This window comes from Melitaea cinxia, chromosome 4 (genome assembly GCF_905220565.1).
Source record: "Melitaea cinxia chromosome 4, ilMelCinx1.1, whole genome shotgun sequence".
NCBI lineage: Eukaryota > Metazoa > Arthropoda > Insecta > Lepidoptera > Nymphalidae > Melitaea > Melitaea cinxia.
Window position 1 is genome coordinate 13,734,586 of NC_059397.1, and position 20,620 is coordinate 13,755,205.

Below are 20,620 nucleotides of genomic sequence, written 5' to 3' on the forward strand. Positions count from 1 at the left end.
TTAAGTGAAGAATATGATGTGGTTTAAAATAAATAATTATTTATGTCTCTTATAGTTTTTAAACAACTTGTAATATATTTGAAACAGAATCACGACAGTCGTGACCTACAATTCTTTTACAATTTTACTCCAATTCTATAATTTACAGCTTTAAAAATTACTTAGCATTTAGATATTTTTACGTAAATAATAAAACAACAATGTGATAAACAGGATACATTTTATTTTACGACACACGTTCCTTCAATTACATTTACTCAACACTTAATTTAAAAAAAAAAAACTAATTTATTTTCTTCTATTCCGACCTCCTTTGTTTCTTCTGTCTGTTTTATCCGTGCTTAATTCTTGCTGTAATTTCTTTAGCATCTGTGGTGTTATTAAGCCCTTTAACAAGAAAATATTCTAAGCATATAAAATATTTTAAGCCAACGATTAATAAATTTTTTAATACTTATACTCTGTTCGCTTTAAAAAAAATAGAAACTCATCGAAGTCACTTAGCTTAGCCATGCCTTAAATAAATCTGATTAAATTTGAACACCATGTTCAAAGTGACCAATTAAAGTAGACCTTTAGACAGGTGAGGCGTAGATAATTGCGAACTAAGAGACAGCGATGACTCACTATTTTCTTAACACAAATAGACTATACATATTATTATGATAATTAATTATGTCAAATAAATATAAATAATTAAGTGTAGCTTTGTTTTTGCTGTTTTAAAATAGTTTTATTGTTACTCTAACAGCACATCAAGCAAATTAACAGAATATCAATAATTGAACTGTTACAACCGCGTTCAATCACACAGTTCAGGCTTTTTCATAATGTTACTTAATAGTATAAATAATAGTAGTTATTTTTCGATAAAGAGGTTTTCTAACGTGAATCGAAAAAAAAATTAAATTTAAATAGAACTCGAGAGAAATAGGTTTCAACAAACAAATAAGTCTATTTTATAATATTATCACAATAATATTATAAAATAGACTTATTTGACTTATAGACTTATTTACTCACCAGTAAGGTGACCAGAGCTCCTGGGGGGATTGTGGATTGGGTCGGCAACGCGCTTGCGATGCTTCTGGTGTTGCAGGCGTCTATAAGCTACGGCAATCGCTTACCATCAGGTGAGCCGTACGCTTGTTTGCCGACCAAGTTGTATAAAATAAAAATAAAAACAGTACACGTAGATGTTATAACTTACCCTCGCTACAAGCATTTCCGACAATTTTCCTTTAGACTCGTCGACTTTGACTTGTGTATGCATATTACCCATTTTCTTGCCCCTTCCCACTTCACTCATCTCGGGTTCACTACGAAGCATTTGTTCTGAATTTCTTAGTAATCTGTATGCAAAATATTTAAAAAAAAATCTGTCAGTTAACTTTTAACTTTAAGAATTGGTCAGTTGGAACAATAAAGCCTCAAACAACCAAATTTACACGAAATAAATTGTTTTCAATCTTTAGTAGTTTAGACATTTTAAATGTTTGATTCAATAAAAAAAACCGTTTGTTAATCTAAGATCAATACTATAAATAACTCTTACCTTGTGATCTGAAATATTCCTTGTTGGATGATAGCGTCCAACTCAGTCTCCATTTCGCGGACAAGCTTGACGTCAGGAAACATATCCGGGAATCTATAACTGTGAATTGAAAATAGTTGTTTCAATAAACATAATCGTATATTTTTTTTGTATTCAATATTACAATAATCCCTGTTAGTGTACAAAGAAATGGATTTATTTACATTATGTTTTTGTAACAAATAAAAAAAAAAGTTACATGTATTTACAAATGTAGCAACCTAATTGATAATTAAATGGTTTGAAAGCTACCTATTACTTAAAACTCAAGAATTGAACTAGATAAAGTTAACAATACATATACAAAACATATTTTATTGTAATTGGTATCATTTCGGTATAATTCTTTTACCTGAGCCACAAATATAGTTCAAGGACGTCAAAAACCGCTTCTAGATGAACTAGATCCATGATAGTTTTAGGTGAAGGCAGGGGCCAATCAACTACGTTACGCATCCAATTTCTTGTTATTGGCTCATTTCGACTGTATTGACGTACCATCTATATAACAAAAAAAAAAAATTAATGCTATGTAAATTGTATTTTTTAATGTCATTACAGCCTATACAGTCACTGCTGGACATAGGCTTCCACGAGTTTACGCCAAAAATAACGTGAACTCATGTTTTGCCCATAGTCACCACGCTGGGCAGACAGTTAGATGGTTATCCCGCCACTGGTCGGCCTTCTAAGTTCCAAGGTGGTAGCGGAACTGTGTTATCCCTCAGTCGCCTCTTACGACACCCACGGGAAGAGAGGGGGTGGCTATATTCTTTAGCACCGTAGCCACACAGTAGTATTTTTTAATGTGCAACAAAGTTATTCATTATTATTATTACATACATACTCGTTAACAGCATCTACATTTATTGGATATAATGTTGGTTTGTGTTTATAATAATTAACTTGTTTATTACAATACTTTTTTATGTAAGTGACTTCTTCAAGTGAATAATTCACTGTAAATTATTTACTCTGTATCTATTTAATATTAAATAAATGATTTCTATACTAACCTTGAGGAAAGTAGCACAAACAAATGGCAGCTTATTGTTGATAGGCGCGCAACAGAAGACATATCGCGCCCTCAAAGGCAACGGTACATGTTGGATCATTTCCGCCAGGAACTTAAACCCTTCCGTGTTACACATGAAGTAAAGCGAATCGTCTACTGTGCACAGGTGAACGAATATATCCTGAAAATAAAAATTAGAAAATTAATATAGTATAATTGGGTATATTTTGTTTTATGTCTTTGTCAGCAAACAAGCGAACAGAGCACCTGATGGTAAGGATGCTAAGAGAAGTTCGGGTGTGAAACCGCTGTTCTGGTGTTGCAGGCGTCTTTAAGCTATGATAATGCCTTACCATAGGATGAGCCGTAAGCTTGTTTGCCGATCTAATTGTATAAAATAAATGCAGTCACCATAAGGCTACTAAGGCTGGCATGGGGCAGGTGGTAGGCGTATAGCTCCATCTGTTCCGCAGTAGGATGTAATCCAGCCTGTGTTACTGGGTCAGGTGGTTGAGCCAGCAAAGTCTTGAGTGTGGGTAGATCCTCTGGCTTGAAAGTAGTCACGTGGCCCGTCTCCCACGCGCTACCGTATCTTCCCGCCCGACCTGCCGAATAGTCACTTAATTTAAGTACTAATATTATATAATTTTATAACAATTGTTTGATGTGCTTGCGTGTTGATAATTTTAAAATTCGCGTTATCAAACTCAAAAATAACTCAAAAAGTACTAGGCAGATCTCAATAAAATTTAAATGGGTAGTCCCGTTGCATGGCAAGCACCACCTTTCGATTTTTAAAAAAATCATCGAAATTGCTCCTCCCAGTTAAAAGTTCTGAGGTAACTGAGCACCTCCTCCCTTTTTTGAAGTCAGTTAAAAAGAGAAGGTAAGATTCACTTCACTGTATTAGGGTGCAGCAGAAAATGTCCTGCTCAAAATTTGGAGCAGGCCGACTTAGGAAGTACCTCGACCTTACAGAAGATCACAGCTAAACAATACTGTTTTCAAGAAGTGTTGTTTTCCTGTGATGAGTAAGGTGACCAGAGCTCCTGGGGATTGGGTGTTAGGTCGCCAACACCCTTGCGATGCTTTTGGTGTCTATAGGCTACGGTAATCGCTTAACATCAGGTGAGCCCTACGACTGTCTGCCAACCTAGTTTTATAAAAAAAAAACTAATGATGCTATAAAAAGGCCAAGCTATATTCTAATAGAAACAAATGAACGAAATACCAAACATAAGAGAAAAGATCTTAAATTAAAATGCAAATGAAGCAAGCAAATAGTGACATAGCATAATAGTACCAAAACAGAATTACCCTATACTTTCACAAGAGTAGATCAATGCGGAAACGCTTAGTCAAAAACGTCTGCATATAAAAATTATACTACTTTTTTATTAAAATTTAAATCTTAATATACCTGCAATTTGTAGAGCTTGAGATATACTAATAACATCCATCTCTTTATCACCATCTTCGTTCACGACGGGTTTTATGAGAGAATAAAATATTATCCTTCGTATACTCCTGGAAGATTTAAAGCAAACGGTGTCAATATATGTGTATATAAATAATATAGCTCGAGATTAAGATAGAATAACTTGGTTATATTTATTCGCATGTATGTAGATTGAACAAACGATTTTGCAATTGTCTGAGAATAAATTTAAAGTTTATATTAAAAAGAAAACTAATAACTAATGCTTATCATTCGGTGCAGGATTACATAAATGATAGATGTGTGGATTTGTAATTTATACAAGATTTTTTACACAATTTTTTTAAAAGAGCTAAGTAGCTGTGGAGCTTGTTCCTGATTCTTCTCTGCAGAATCTACATCCTAAATCGATATCAGCTTCACTTTGAATGATAATTAAAATTGTAATTTGTAAGATGACGATGTGAAGGTGCTTTTGAAGCCTATTTGAGTAATGTTATTTTTGATTTTGATTGATTGACGCACAAATTTTTTTTCAGTTGAAAATATATATCTATTATGAAAAACGGTAATGATGTACAAAATCGGCCTCTAATTTATGGGGCTAGGGGTGAAGGGGAGGGGGGTTGGGTTTCGTTTATCGTACGTTTGTTCGAAAATAACGTATGAGTCGTGGAACGGAACATGAGTGCACTTCCCGCAGTACCGGAGTTAAGGTAAAGTACAGAAATAACAAAAATTTAACCACCCATAAATTAGAGGCCGGCTATGTACATCATAGCCTGAAAAACAAAACCTTAGCAAGTCATTAAACATTTTTAGTCGCTTTCATACTTGGACATATTTATCTTATACATCATTTATCTTATATAAAACAACAGAATAGCATTCGTAAGAGTTAATTAGTCTGTTAACCAACCAAAAGATTGTAAAAAAACTAAGATCGAAGATTTAATAAACATTTGGAGGTTATTTAGGTTTAATTAATAAAACGAAAAGTAATCGTCTTAAAATTAGTTATTATAAAAAGTTTTCAATGTCGACCTTCGTGCTCGATACATGTTCTACATCGTCTTAAAAAGTTTTCTTTGAGTCTTACGAATGCTATTCTGTTGTTTTTAATTGTTTCTTCTGCCTGTCTCAATTTTCGTCTTAACTCCGCTACGTTGCTAATGTTTTTAGCGTAAACTATTTCTTTATAATATCCCCAGACAAAGAAATCGATTGGATTCAAGTCTGGGGACCGCGGCGGCCATGCAATGGGCCCTCCACGGCCGATCCATCTGTCTCTAAATCTTTCTATTATATGTTGTCTGACTATTCTTGCAAAGTGGCATGGAGCACCATCGTTTTGGAACCATATCACTCAGTCTACGGATTTATCATTTTCCTCCGCACGAATCCTATACGTATGACCCAGCTAGAGCGCCGACAAAACTATTTAACCTTAAAGGAATTGTTTAGGCCAAATCGCACCTTAGAGCGATTGCCCTAGGGTTTAGTTTGCGGCCCGCGTTTAACCGTTGTTCTGTCGTTTCTTACATCTAGTCCATTTACTACTTATGATTTTGTAATACCATTTCGCTGCGTTAGCGACGCTTTTTTCTGTATGGGCTTCATCGGTGATATCGCCAGGTGGCACGGCCCCCCGCCGTCGCCGTCGCCCGCGCCGCTTAGCGGCGAACAGTCTCGATTCCGCTCTCACGGTAGCGGACGTATCGCTGCTCGATACGGCGAATAAAGTCTCGCGTCCGCTCTGTAAGGTGTGGCCGTATCGCTGCTCGACGGCCGGCCAGTTCCCATTGTTGGACTTATTGTATTGCGCGTGCCTCGTGGTTTATTAACTGCTTACTTACTTACTTTACTGATATCGTTTTATTTGCTGTACTTATAACTTAACTGTAAAAGTCTCGCGTTCGCTCTGCACGGTAGTGGTCGTATCGCTTCTCGATATGGCGAAGTGTCTCGAATTCGCTCTGCACGAACGCAATTTTCTGTGTAGCTTTATGAGAACCCCAATGTTGGGTTTGGACTCTTTGCTGGCGTGACCGCACGCAGTCCTGTGAATATATCTAACGATTTATTTGGTAACTGTAAATATTTAATTGCTGTGCTTATAACTTAACTGTAAATATTTGTTGTTGTGCTTGAGACTGTAACTGCTTGTGTATTGACTGAGTTATTTATTTCGTTATAATCAATTCTGTGACGTGTCTGCTGGCGAGTGACTGGGGGTGTCTACTCACTGTCGAAGTCTGGGGGCCTGGGGCCTCTTTCTCGAGGACTGTCAGGACACCTATTTTACACTTAACGTCACACTACACCACACGACCTACACACGTTCCCTGGCGATCTTCGACCCCAATAGACCCTAGCTGCCCTTCGAAGGTAAGTGCAATTTCCTTCTTATTTTTCAACCCCCTTTTTGTATTTGATTGCTCACGCCGCATATCCTGATAGCCATAGGTATTCCGTACCCGACCCTAGGCAGTCCGCCGGGAGGTCGCTGATGGGCCCCGACCTCTGAGGCTCTGCTGGACTGGCTAGGGCCGTAACATTTTGGTAGCAGAGCGTGGTTGCCGTAACATTTTGGTAGCAGAGCGTGGTTGCCGTAACATTTTGGTAGCAGAGCGTGGTTGGAAAAAAACATTTTGGTAGCAGAGCGTGGTTGGAAAAAAAAAAACATTTTGGTAGCAGAGCGTGGTTCCCACGCCTTGAGCTGCGTGAGCTTGTCACTGATAGGGTTAGGTATTTGTATTTTGAGTAGCTTCGGGTAGGTTTAGCCTATGTGGCACATCCCTATATATATTTTTTTTTACTGTTTATATATATTTTTTTTACTGTTTATATTTTCTTACTGTTATTACTGTAATTATTGCTGTGATTTGTATCTGTATTTTTTATTGTTGTATTGGTTGTTGGAATTTATATCACTGCATTTGTTTATCGTTATATATGATGCCGTCACACAAGCAACCCAAGGCACCTGCGCTGATAATTCAGGAGCAGCTGCGCTGGGCGGCGCATGCCCACACACTGATCGGGCGCGCCGACCGAGTGTATAATTTAGCGCAGCGAGCGGATCAGGTTCGGGATCGACTGGCCTTGGTCGAGAGCGCATACACTGAGCTTTTGTCTGCGGATGTGGAGAGCGGAGTCAAGGACTCCGCTCGTCGGGATTATGAGCAATTCGTCGACTTCACGGACGACTTGGTTGAGGCAAGGGGCAAGCTGGCGCATGAGGCGCGTGAGAGCCAGATGGAGGGTCTGGCGAAACTGGAGTCTCCGCGGCGGAAGCCAGCTCAAGCTGAGCTATTAGGTAAATTGCCCACATTGGACTTGCCCAAGTTCTCGGGTGCTATTGGTGAGTGGCTGGCCTTCATAGGCCTCTTTGATAGCTTGGTCCACGCCCGGGGGGACTTGTCCCTCGGTCAAAAAATGGCGTACCTGCTATCTTCTCTTGAAGGGGAGGCCCTTGCGGTCGTTGGTCACTTGAAGTTGGCCGACAACTCCTATTTGATCGCAAGAGACCTCCTCGAGAGGAAGTACGCAAACACCCGGCTGCTGGCTGACGAATATGCCCGACAGCTTCTGAATCTCCCGCTACTGACTGACAGGACGAGGCTACGTCAGGATATTATTAATCCTGTCGTAGTCGCGTGCAATTCGCTGAGGCGCCTGGAGCTTCCGGTCGACGAAGGGGCCGGAGGTTCTTTTTTGCTGCTCCACCTCGTACTGTCCCGCCTACCCCTCGATCTGCGGATCCATTTTGAGGAGAGTTATGGCGGGGACGGAGCGGATCATATCCCGTCTTTTAGAGACCTGCTGCTCTTTTTAGAGCAACAGTGTAGGCAGGTCGCAAACGCGGCGGGCGCTGCTGGCACCTCCAGGGCATCTGAGGGGCTAAACCCGCCCGGGAGGTCATCGCCGACACCGCGGAAGGCAGCTGGAGCTCCTTCCGGAGGGCGCCGCCCTCTCCCTACATATACCGGCCTAGTGGCCAGGGAAGCTCCTCCTCCTCCTACTAACTGCAACTACTGCCGCGGGTTGGAGCACCGGGCCGCGGCTTGCCCTAAGCTGCGGGCTAAGCACGCCAAGACGAGGCGGAACATAGCTCGCGATCGCCGCTGGTGCTTCTCTTGTTTGGAGCGGCACTTGCAAAGGGACTGTCCGCACCAGCGGCCCTGTCCGCACTGCTCGGGTCCTCATCATGAGGCCTTGTGCCTGGGCCCGTGCAGCGCTCCTCCTCACGCCCCTTCCGACCGCGTCTCTGCCACGGGCGGGGGCGCTAGTCAGCGCCCTCCGGCGCGTGACGCTTCTCGCTCGCCCACCAACCACTTCGCCCCAGGTTTGAACAGGGGACATTCCCCTGAGCAGTTGGGGGGTCACCCTGTCAGGGGCGGGGGGGTCTGCACCCCCCCTCCTCAGCGGGTCGAGAGAGAGTTCGCCGCCACTCAGCTGTCGTCAAGACCACTGTCTCCTCCCTTAGCTGAGTGGCCGCGACTGGAGCGCCACCCTTCCCCCCTTGGTCGGAGTCGGCGACCTTACCAGGTCCCTAGGACCTCTTATCTGTCCCGGCCCGCTAGGCCGGGGCCCTCTGAGTTCCGGGCCTCTCCGCTTAGCGCTACCTTGCCGCCGGTGGTCGAGTTGTCACCTGACTGCCGCTACGAGGACCCCCGGCGCGAGGACTGGTCCGATGGAGGCAGCTCCAACTAGGTAGCTGCCGCCCTATCTCCCACCACGGCCACCTCCACTGAGCCTTTAAGCTGTCAAACTGTCCTTTTGCAGACAGCCTCAGTGCAGGTGTACAACCCGAAGGGCGACTGTCTAACATCTCGCGCCTTGTTGGACTCGGGTTCACAACATTGTGTGGCCTCTATTTGGTTGGTGGGAAGACTAGGGCTCCCCTGGAGCTCTGAATCACGTCGAATGTTTGGCATCGGAGGCCTGGAGCCTCCCGCTCCTAGGGGAAGAGCTGAATTAATTTGCTGGCCCTGTCTTAGGGCCGACGCACCATCCGGAGCGTCATCTTTAAATGTATCCCGTGCTACAAACTGAAGGCCGCCATTTCTCACCCTATGATGGGCGACTTGCCAGCCGATCGCGTCACTGCCATCCGACCATTCGCTGGAGTCGGAACTAATTTCGCTGGCCCTGTCTTAGTCAAGTCGTCCTGCTTTCGTAACGCGTGCTCACATGGAGCCTACCTGTGCGTGTTCGTGTGTCTCTCCACTAAGGCCGTTCATCTGAAACTTGTAAGTGCCCTCAGCACTGAAGCCTTTGTGGCCACACTAAGCCGCTTTGTGTCTCGCCGTGGGGTCCCTGACCTGATCCGATCCGACCCTGTTTCGTTTACCAATTTGCTCGCGGACATAATGCCATTCTGTCCGGGACGGGGGATTGTTTAGGCCAAATCGCACCTTAGAGCGATTGCCCTAGGGTTTAGTTTGCGGCCCGCGTTTAACCGTTGTTCTGTCGTTTCTTACATCTAGTCCATTTACTACTTATGATTTTGTAATACCATTTCGCTGCGTTAGCGACGCTTTTTTCTGTATGGGCTTCATCGGTGATATCGCCAGGTGGCACGGCCCCCCGCCGTCGCCGTCGCCCGCGCCGCTTAGCGGCGAACAGTCTCGATTCCGCTCTCACGGTAGCGGACGTATCGCTGCTCGATACGGCGAATAAAGTCTCGCGTCCGCTCTGTAAGGTGTGGCCGTATCGCTGCTCGACGGCCGGCCAGTTCCCATTGTTGGACTTATTGTTTTGCGCGTGCCTCGTGGTTTATTAACTGCTTACTTACTTACTTTACTGATATCGTTTTATTTGCTGTACTTATAACTTAACTGTAAAAGTCTCGCGTTCGCTCTGCACGGTAGTGGTCGTATCGCTTCTCGATATGGCGAAGTGTCTCGAATTCGCTCTGCACGAACGCAATTTTCTGTGTAGCTTTATGAGAACCCCAATGTTGGGTTTGGACTCTTTGCTGGCGTGACCGCACGCAGTCCTGTGAATATATCTAACGATTTATTTGGTAACTGTAAATATTTAATTGCTGTGCTTATAACTTAACTGTAAATATTTGTTGTTGTGCTTGAGACTGTAACTGCTTGTGTATTGACTGAGTTATTTATTTCGTTATAATCAATTCTGTGACGTGTCTGCTGGCGAGTGACTGGGGGTGTCTACTCACTGTCGAAGTCTGGGGGCCTGGGGCCTCCTTCTCGAGGACTGTCAGGACACCTATTTTACACTTAACGTCACACTACACCACACGACCTACACACGTTCCCTGGCGATCTTCGACCCCAATAGACCCTAGCTGCCCTTCGAAGGTAAGTGCAATTTCCTTCTTATTTTTCAACCCCCTTTTTGTATTTGATTGCTCACGCCGCATATCCTGATAGCCATAGGTATTCCGTACCCGACCCTAGGCAGTCCGCCGGGAGGTCGCTGATGGGCCCCGACCTCTGAGGCTCTGCTGGACTGGCTAGGGCCGTAACAGGAATAATAAATTGAGCAAAAAAATTTTTTTTATTCAAATTGGAAATTTTAAGAATTTTCCACCTTGATGTCTTTGAAGGCAAATTTTAGCAAAAGTAGCCCCATTAAGTACAACTTTTTATTTATGATTATGAAAGCTGAGACTTTGGAGAAGTTTTTAAAGCCTAATTAGAAACCATAAAATTGCCTGTTTGGATTTTTAATTCTAAGTTGAAAATTGAAGACATAGTTCTCAAAACGTAAAATTTTCACTTTACACTTAGATTTTCACAATTTCCATCAAAGTTAAGAAGCTGAGTCTTTAAGCGGGAAGCTACAGTTCATGACTATTTAGATACAAAAACAAAAATTCTAAAAAGTCTTCAATTTTTTTTTTTAGAAATTTTTTAAGTTGTTCAGGTGGAAAATTCTCAAAAACATATAAAAAAATTCATAACTCGAAAACTATGCAAAATCGCTGAACATACATAGGGGTGATTCGGATACCCCAAGGGGTGCCCTATCTCTGGAATTCCGCTTATCACTACTTTTTGGGACACCTGTATATTAACATTATTAATAAAAAAGAACTTTTAAAATATAACTTACATATTTAAAATTCTTATATGCTTAAAAAATACTCACAAATTAATACCAAGTCCGATAGCGTCCGTGGCAACCATAACTTTACAAGAACTCTCTGGGTCATTGAATTTGTTCGCTTGTGCTAACTTCGTCCCCGGAGGCAAACTGCCATAAATCACAGCTACTTCATGACCTCTAAAATATGACATTATATCATTGCACATCAATGTTTGTATAACATACACACACTTTAACACTTAATTTAGTAAAAATAATATAAAAAATTTCATAAAAAAAGAAATTATTATGTGCAGGTACATTAAATATAACATAAGAAACATATGTTCTATAAATAAGAAAAGTTTTATATAACAGTACTAGCTGTCCCCGCAAAAGTTGTTTTGCCATATATGTTAATAACCCCCTAAATCCCCGCCCCCTTGTAACTTAGGTGTATGAAAAATCGATGTTGGCCGATTCACAGACCTCTCCGATATGCATACAAAATTTCATAAAAATCGGTCCAGCCGTTTGGTAGGAGTATGATAACTAATATTGTGACAAGAGAATTTTTTATATAAGAATACATTATGAAATAATGTTTTTCATACTTTTTATAAAAAAAATTCAAACAAAAAAATCCTTTTATATTTTATATATAACAAAAAGGGAGCCTATAAGATTATAGGTTAATAACTGTATTTTAGAACATTTTAAATTTAATTTCTATTCGGATACCTGCCTCAACCAGGAACTGACCTCTGTTCTATCGCTCGACTTACACTGTAAATGTCGTTCTTATTGAAACACACTATACAGTCGCCGGCGCGGATATTGTCTAATGAACCGAGTGCCGCGTCTTCCACTTTTAATTCTGTTAGTCTTTTATATGAACGTACCTGGAAAAAAAATTTGAATATAAACAAGACAAAAAACACTTGCATTTTTAATGTTATACTTGTGTTAATAACTGTGTTTGCTCGCAAACGAAAATAAAACCGACTTCAATTACATCGACAAGTAATACAAGGTAGGTAGACGAAAAAATAGTCAAGTAAATACGCATTATCAAAGATTACTCAAAAAGTTGATCGCGATGAAATTTAAATGTGACCACATGATAAACATGGGGTTTCGATTAAATTCATCATCAAAATCAAAAAATCATCAAAATCGGTACACCCAGTAAAAAGTTATGCGGATATACGAGGGTTTCCCTCGATTTCTCTGAGATCCCATCATCAGATCTTGGTTTCCTTATCATGGTACCACACTTAGGATATCTCCTTTCCAACAAAAAAAGAATTATCAAAATCGGTTCATAAACGACAAAGTTATCCCCGAACATATGTATTTTTATTTACTTTTGCATAATATGTTTACCTTTGTTGAACCTTTGGAAACTACACCGATTTTAATATATATACGGTCGAATTGAGTAACCTCCTCCTTTTTTTAAGTCAGTTAAAAAAATATATAATAGTGGCATATTGTTGTTAAGTATCAATTGGAATAGTTATCAGTACATTCAAATATTATTTTTTAGTTTAGAATTAGCTAGAATTGATTTGTAAAACCAAAAAAACAGAGAAAAAAACAAAAAAAAAAATTGGAAACATTCTTTTTTCAACATTTAGAAGTAGCAAGAGATGGTTATATGAAATCAAAGAAAAGATAAAATATAAAAATGTAAATTTTCCAAAAATCTAAATATATTTCGCTATAATTATGTGACACTAACATCCATCTCCTCTCCGGTAGTGTTACAAATTTCTTCTATTAAGCCGATAGCACCTGCTTCTCCACATAAATGTATTTCATCAGCTTGTAAACCTGTTAAATAAAATTTTTGTAGCAACACTGTATGCATAGCAAAATTAACAATTTATGAACTATGTGGTAATGTTTGACTGCTATAATAATTTTTTTTTAGCTTCATCTACAGTAAATATATTTCAGTACTTATCATTACAATTATACTTGTTTAAATTGTTCTGTTTTTAAAATCTGTTTTTATTAGTGTACTTTTTTGTTAGTTCATACTTTTAACAAATAAAAAAAAATACTACCTAGAACTGCTCTAGTCCAAGCCCAGCCTCTTCCTCTGTCACCAATCATCTGAATTTCATCAATTATCGCTACTTCATCTGTAAAAATTTATAAAAATTACATTTATTTCACAGTACTTAAACAAAAATGTTTTTTAACCGTTATATATCTATACAGAAGAATAAAGTACATAAAATATACGATGACAATGAAAATTTCTCTGTTGGTTAGTTATTACATACAGAATTGATTCCAAAACTTTGAAATATTCTAAACAAAATATCCACTCAAGAAACACTACTTTAATCAATCTTTACATGTATGTGTGTTTTAATGCAGACATTTGTATAAGTTTACTGTATAACTACACCATAGTGTAAAGTATGAGAAAAAAAAAAAAAAAATATTATATTTATTTTAAGCTTACAAGTCTCATTTAATGACGTCATTTCAACTGTACATGCAGTATGTTTTGAGGGAGTCAGCTCAGGTTCGTTAAGTAAAAATGACTCTTTCTCGGAGTCCGATTCTGTGTCTTCAGTATCATCAATAAGTGTTGTATATTGAGAAGCATGCCTTCTTTCCTCGCCTGTGATTAAATCACATGGAGTACCCTAAAACATATTACTATGGGAGAAAAAGCATTGTGATATCTTAATATTTTAACTAAAATTTCTTAGAATATTCCAAAGAATTTATAGTGTAATAAAATTAGATATAAATCTTATATATAAAATTGTCATGAAACAATGTTAATTACCATACTCCTCCGAAACGGCTGGACCGATTTTTATGAAATTTTGTGTACATATCAGGTAGGCCTGAGAATCGGCCAACATATATTTTTTATTCCCCTAAGTTATAACGGGGATTAGTAACATATATGGCAAAACAGTCTTTTTTTGGTATCGCAGGGGAACCCATTTATGGGTGATATCCAGGACGCCCGGGTAGGCAGTCCTAGACCGGATGTCGGCTTCAGCACTTGGTGGTGCAATACCGACCAAACCCCTGCGGGAGCCGTCAGCCACTTTAATTGTAAGGTCCCTGATCTGCAGGCAACAGGATCCCTCCAGGGACAGGCTGGCCTCGGCAAAAAGCCCAGACTTCTCCTCCATGGGGACTGTCCCGCTCACCTCTGAACAATCCCGACAACACCATGTCTAGCAGGACCGGGTTCCCATCCCGGCCCGACACGAGCCCCGGCGGGAATTACTGGAGGTGCATTAAGTAGCGCCTCTTACGCACCCCCGTTCGTCGCCTGCGGACGGAGGCCTCTCCGGCGGCCTCCTCTCTCATCCGCTCATTCTCCTTCTGGGACATTACTGTCTCGCAGAAGGAGACCATCGCCATCCAGGACTCGCCGAGCATCGCGGTGATGATGCTCAGCAGTGACAAGTCCCCTCCGAGGACTGTCGTCAGATCGGAACGCAGCGCCACCCATCTCTGGCACACCTCGAGGGTGTGCTGGGCCGAGTCCAACGCCGTGCCACAATCGTGACATCCAGTTGTCGGCTCCCTTTTTCCTTTGGTATGATTAGGTCTCGGCAAGGACCTCCGCCACGAGCTCCCACGGGGGGTCGCCGGCCAGAGCAGTAGCTGCAGCCCACAATACCGTACGGTAGCCCTGGATCACCCTCACCGCGATGATCCTCTGCGCCGACCGCAGTGCGGCCTTATTCCTCGCAGTGAGGCGATCCGCCCAAACCGGGGCTCCGTACGTCGCCATACTCCGGCAGACTCCTGAATGCCGGCTGCCTGCAGGCGGCACTGGATCCTCCCGGGTTCGGGAGGAGTCTGCCCAGTGCACTCGCCACCTTCACGACCTTCGACCCCACCATAGCGAAGTGTGGGCCGAAGGTCCACCCTCCGTCAAGGATCAGCACCAGATATTTAATTTGGGGGCTCATCCTGACCCTCCCCTCTCCGATCTGCAGGGTAGCCCCCGGTGGGGGTCCCTTACGTCCGGTCCCGCGGAAGAGGGGCTTCGGTCTTGTCAATTCTGACACGAAGCCCCCAACTCTTTATGCGGCCACGCAACCTTCTTGTAGTCTCGTCCCCGGAGGTAAACGAGGAGGACGACATCCCGGGGAGGAGACGGCCTCGCAGGACCCAGTCGTACCCGATGTCCCACAGGATCGGACCCAGCACCGATCCCTGTGGGACATCGCATCCGATCCGCCGCCACTCCCCGGAACCCGAACGATTTTAGAAGCCTAGTTTGCGATCGGAGAGGTAGGCCTCCAGCAGCCTCCCCAGATACGGGGGCACTCCCGAAGAGTTTCAGTGCCTCCCGAATCAATGCATGCGGGAGGCTGTTGAAGGCGTTCGCGATGTCCAGCGACACCGCGACCACCACCTCCTTCCCGTGTTCCACTTCACCCGTCACCGCCCGCAGGCATCGAAACCCGAATTGGGATTCTGAGATTCCGGGTCCCGAGCCCTCCTCCAGGTGCTGAACGAGCCGGGAAGCCACTACTCTCCAAGACTTTCCCAGCTTCATTCAGCCACAACACCGTTGCGGGCTCAGCTAGTATATATAATAGTAATCAAATTTTTAACTAAGGAACACAGTAAGTTGAAAACTAGAACACATGATTTTAACAAAAATTTTACCAAATAAAATAATTTAATAAACATTATTCTCTTGTACAAAAGTATACATAGTTATTTTTTACATACCTTACTATTAGATTTGTGGTAAATTTCCGTAGCTAATAATTTTAATGGTCCACAATAGACACCAGATTTTGACGTGAGAAACCTTTCCATAGCATGGTAAGTTTTGCCGGAGTTTGTGGGACCGGCATGAAAAATTATTTTTCTATTCATATTACGAGCCTGAGGATACCTGAGAAGTAATAATAGTGAGGTAAAGCTAAGAAACCATTCTTTAATATAATATAAAAAATAAGCATTTTTGCCCTAATCATAGTGCCTATATTTATATGTTAGAAATATTAAAATGTAAAATTTGTAGTGCTCTCGCAAGTTTCTTGTTAGAACCTAAATACAGCATGTTTCGTAAATAGTGGATAATCCGTTAGTTAACTGGGGTAGCCCTAATGTCGAGCTTCAAGAAAATGTACTTTTTATGTCAGGGTTGCCCAACACTGTAAAAATTGTGAATATTTTTGTGTTTTTTCAAAAAAATTCTACCACGACTAGTAATTTGGTTATAATTTTTACAAATAAAGGTATTTTAGTGTACTTTTTATTTTATTTTACTCGGGAATACTTGTACTATCTAATGAAATTACTATTTCAGACATCATTTATTCTAAACTTATGAAAATTAGCGTGAGAAGATATTTTTATTCGTTATCTTTTGTCAAGATTTAACCATTAATTGTGAAAAAAAATGTACTGCTTGATTTGATTGAATGCTTAATTTGTGTAGTTTCTAAAAAGGTACAACAATTAGTGTTTGACACGCAAAATTACTTTGTAGGAGCGAAAGAACTTATCACGGTCAGAAAATTATTTTTTCACGCAATGCGTCTATGTCCCAATTTAGGCACTAATTAATATCATTTATTCAATAAAAAATGCTATTGCATAACGTAATCTAGCCCAGAGAACTATTCAAAATTATAAAATTAATTTAAATTAAAAACTTGCGACTAACTTCATACCAGTTGTTTCAAGGTTACAACTTTATCTGTACCATTACCAAGGGGTTCAAACTTTGATACCAAGAGATGGCGCATTCAGGGTAAAAGGAAAAATAAGAGAAGATCCAAAAAATTTCGACAAAATTTTATGAACAGATGAATCGACGTGCCGGTGAGATGGGTTTTTAAACATGCATTATTATTTACACAGTTGGCAACTTGAAAACCCGAGACTGATACGTGCAGACAGAGCACAGCAACAATTTATAATAAATTGGGGACGGGAATCATTGGTGGGATAATAATAGGCCCGTATGAATTGCCAGCAACATTAAATGCCAAAATGTTTTTAAATTTTTTACAAAATAATTTACCTGTGCTGCTGCAAAATTTATACTGGAGACAAGAGAAGGAATGTGGCTGCAAAATGACGGGTATCCCGCGCATTTCGCTGTTCGGGTGTGAGAATATTTAAACGACACATACCCAGATAGGTGGACTGGGTGCTTGGATCCAATTTTATGGCCACCACAATCGCCTGACCTGAACCCCCTGGACAAGGCTACGCCCAGTTAACGGATAATCCACTATAAATAATTGTGTTTGCTCGCAAACGAAAAAAACCGACTTCAATTACATCGAAGAGTAATACAACGTAGATCGACGAAAAAATAGTCAAGCAACTACGCGTTATTAAAGATTACTCAAAAAGTAGTTATCAGATCTCGATGAAATTTATGTGACCACATGATAAACATCAGCTTTCGATTAAATTAAAAATTATCAAAATCGGTACACCCAGTAAAAAGTTATTAGGGATTTTCAAGAGTTTCCCTCGATTCCTCTGGGATCCCATCATCAGATCCTAGTTTCCTTATCACGGTACCAAACTAGGGATATCCCCTTTCCAACAAAAAAAGAATTATCAAAATCGGTACATCCAGTAGAAAGTTATGCGGTATAATACAACGTAGGTCGACGAAAACAGCGTCAAGTAAAAACACATTATTAGATATAACTCGAAAAGTAGTTGTTAGATCTCAAATAAATTTAAATGGGACCAATTGGCACACACCATCTTTCGATTAAAACAAAATTTGTCGAAATCGGTCCACGCGGGCAAAAGTTCTGATGTAACATACATAAAAAAAATACAGTCGAATTGAGAACCTCCTCCTTTTTTGGAAGTCGGTTAAAAAACCGACTTCAATTACATCGACGAGTAGTACAACGTAGATCGACGAAAAAATAGTCAAGTAACTGCGCGTTATCAAAGATTACTCAAAAAGTAGTTATCTGATTTCAATAAAATTTATATGTGACCACATGACAAACATCAGCTTTCGATTAAATTAAAAATTATTAAAATCGGTACACCCAGTAAAAAGTTATTGCGAATTTTCAAGAAGTTCCCTCGATTTCTCTGGGATCCCATCATCAGATCCTGGTTTCCTTATCATGGTACTAAGCTTGAATTATCTCCTTTCCAACAAAAAAAGAATTATTAAAATCGGTACATCCAGTAGAAAGTTATATGGTATAATACAACGTAGCTCGACGAAAAAAGCGTCAAGTAAAAACGCATTATTAGATATAGCTCGAAAAGTAGTTGTTAGATCTCAAATAAATTTAAATGGGACCAATTGGCACACACCACCTTTCGATTAAAAGAAAATTTGTCGAAATCGCTCCACCCAGTCAAAAGTTCTGATGTAACATACATTAAAAAAAAAAAAAAAAAAATACAGTCGAATTGAGAACCTCCTCCTTTTTTGGAAGTCGGTTAAAAAATTTAAATAATAATATTTTTATATTCTATAGAATTAAAAAAAAAAAAAAATTCTATAGAATGAGTATTTGTTTTGGGAACCAAGAACAAATTAGTACATGAAAAACAAAAACAAACAATTGTCTTATCAAGTAAAATTATGATTTAATTATTTCAACTTATCTTTGTATGTTATTTGTAAATATATATATATATATATATATATATATACAAAATGAAAATTAAATAATATTATAAGATAAATAAATTGGTTGTGTCGTTACAGCAGTAAGAATATAGCCAACCCCTCTCTTCCCAACCAACTGCTGGCTTTGAAATACACAGTCCGAAGACGGGCAGCAGCATCTCCGATGCCACAAAGCCAGCCCAGCTATCACCAGCCTGCCTGTCCAGCGTGGTGACTATGGGCAAAACAGATGAGTTCCCACCAACAACGGCAACAATTGTGGAGGCCTATGTCCAGCAGTGGACTGTATTAGGCTGAAGTGATAAGATAAATACTATTTATTTACCAACTAGCTGGGGTCCTTAGGTCTGAGATTTTCTTAAGGTCATCTAAACAATCTAGGTGTGGGAATGCAAGTCTAGCATGTCGAAGGAAGTATGGAAACAAATCATCTACGTGTCCTGCACCTGTAAGACAGAAAACCTGTTTGTCTTCAAACAATCTTGCAAATTCACTTTAAATTTCAATTTTGAAGATAGGAATTTTAGGATAACATGTAGATGTGTTAAGGTAGGTCTTTATCTTGTCTATGCTTCAGCCTGTAATATCCCACTAATGGGCATAGGCTTCTTTCTCTATGTAGGAGAAGGATCAGAGCTTAATCCACCACGCTGCTATTTATCTATATAATCACTTAATTTTTTTTAAAAGACATTTTTGGATTGGATGTAAAATGAATTAAATTTTTCATACAGGTACAAACATATGTGTTTACGCTTCAGCCTGTAATATCCCACAGCTGGGCATAGAGCTAAATCCACCATACTGCTCCAATGCCAGTTGGCAGATCATATAAACATAAATGTAAAGATGCAAAGATGCTGTAAGAAGCTACAGTTAATATCTCTACATAATCCAGACTTACATCAAAGAGTTATGAAAGGTTTTTTTTGGGATAAGTAAACTTTAATTAAATTCTACTTACCTACTAAGATATCACTTATCGTTATATGTAAATCCGGAGGTAAATCATGTTCTAAACAATGTCTTCTAAATGATAAAAAAGCCTGATGCAATAACTGATCATCAAGACCGTTTTCTGAAGCAAGTAGTCTAACCTCTGGCTTTTGGTAAAACTTATTTAATATTTTCAAGAGGTCTTGTTTCTTTAAGCGTCCCGTAAACTCTTCTCCTACGTTTATATCATCAGGATTAGGCTTGACCGGTACAGGAACGAATAAAGCTGATGTATTTCCTTTATCATGTTTCTTAGTTCTCTTAAAAACATAACCTATGTTACCAAGTTTTCCTTTTGGAGAATTTAACACACTGCTTATAAAAGGAGAAACACACGGTTGCAGCCGTTCTATACAATATGCGGTATATATTCGCGAAAACCCCTTGTACATTTTAATAAAAACAAAAATAAATGTACAAAAATTTTATATTAGTCTGTCACATTTCTTACAAAAAAAAGTGTTGCTACTTGCTATGTAGTCATATTACATTACTTGGTCTATGATGTAGTCTTGGGTAGCACATGTACGATGTACTAAAAGGTTACGTTAATTAGTAAGGTACGAAATGTAATAGTACCAAACGTCAATTGCTATTCGGACCTAATCGGACTAATCGTACACTGTAACAGTACTATCAACTATCACAGTTTACCGCCACTTTACCGCGGTCCGACGAGTTTATATTGTACGTCTATGGGTCCGAGTATCACACTGTCAGAGTGTTCGATTGCTGTCCGACTGTCCGAGATGATGTTATTCGTACGGCGTTCCTTAGCTCTGAAATGAAACAGCTATGCAGCAGAACGGTACGAACGAACGATTAATGTTGAATTTGTTAAGACCGTACGAGTTACATCGCGTAGCGCATTCT

The 20,620-nt window shown here is 40.2% G+C and overlaps 1 protein-coding gene across 1 annotated transcript; it reads right to left on the reverse strand.

The window, feature by feature from the left end:
- Positions 1-203: 203 nt before the first annotated feature.
- On the reverse strand, positions 204-20,139 carry LOC123670254 (ATP-dependent RNA helicase SUV3 homolog, mitochondrial). The gene is made up of 15 exons (XM_045603761.1): positions 19,716-20,139; positions 19,077-19,197; positions 15,844-16,012; positions 13,589-13,775; positions 13,182-13,259; positions 12,854-12,945; positions 11,872-12,011; positions 11,173-11,307; positions 4,030-4,136; positions 3,021-3,214; positions 2,611-2,790; positions 1,947-2,095; positions 1,556-1,654; positions 1,211-1,352; positions 204-387 (listed from the first exon to the last, which is right to left on the reverse strand). The coding sequence occupies exons 1-15, from the start codon at positions 20,137-20,139 to the stop codon at positions 289-291; spliced, it is 2,316 nt and encodes a 771-aa protein (XP_045459717.1). The 3' UTR covers positions 204-288.
- Positions 20,140-20,620: the final 481 nt, after the last annotated feature.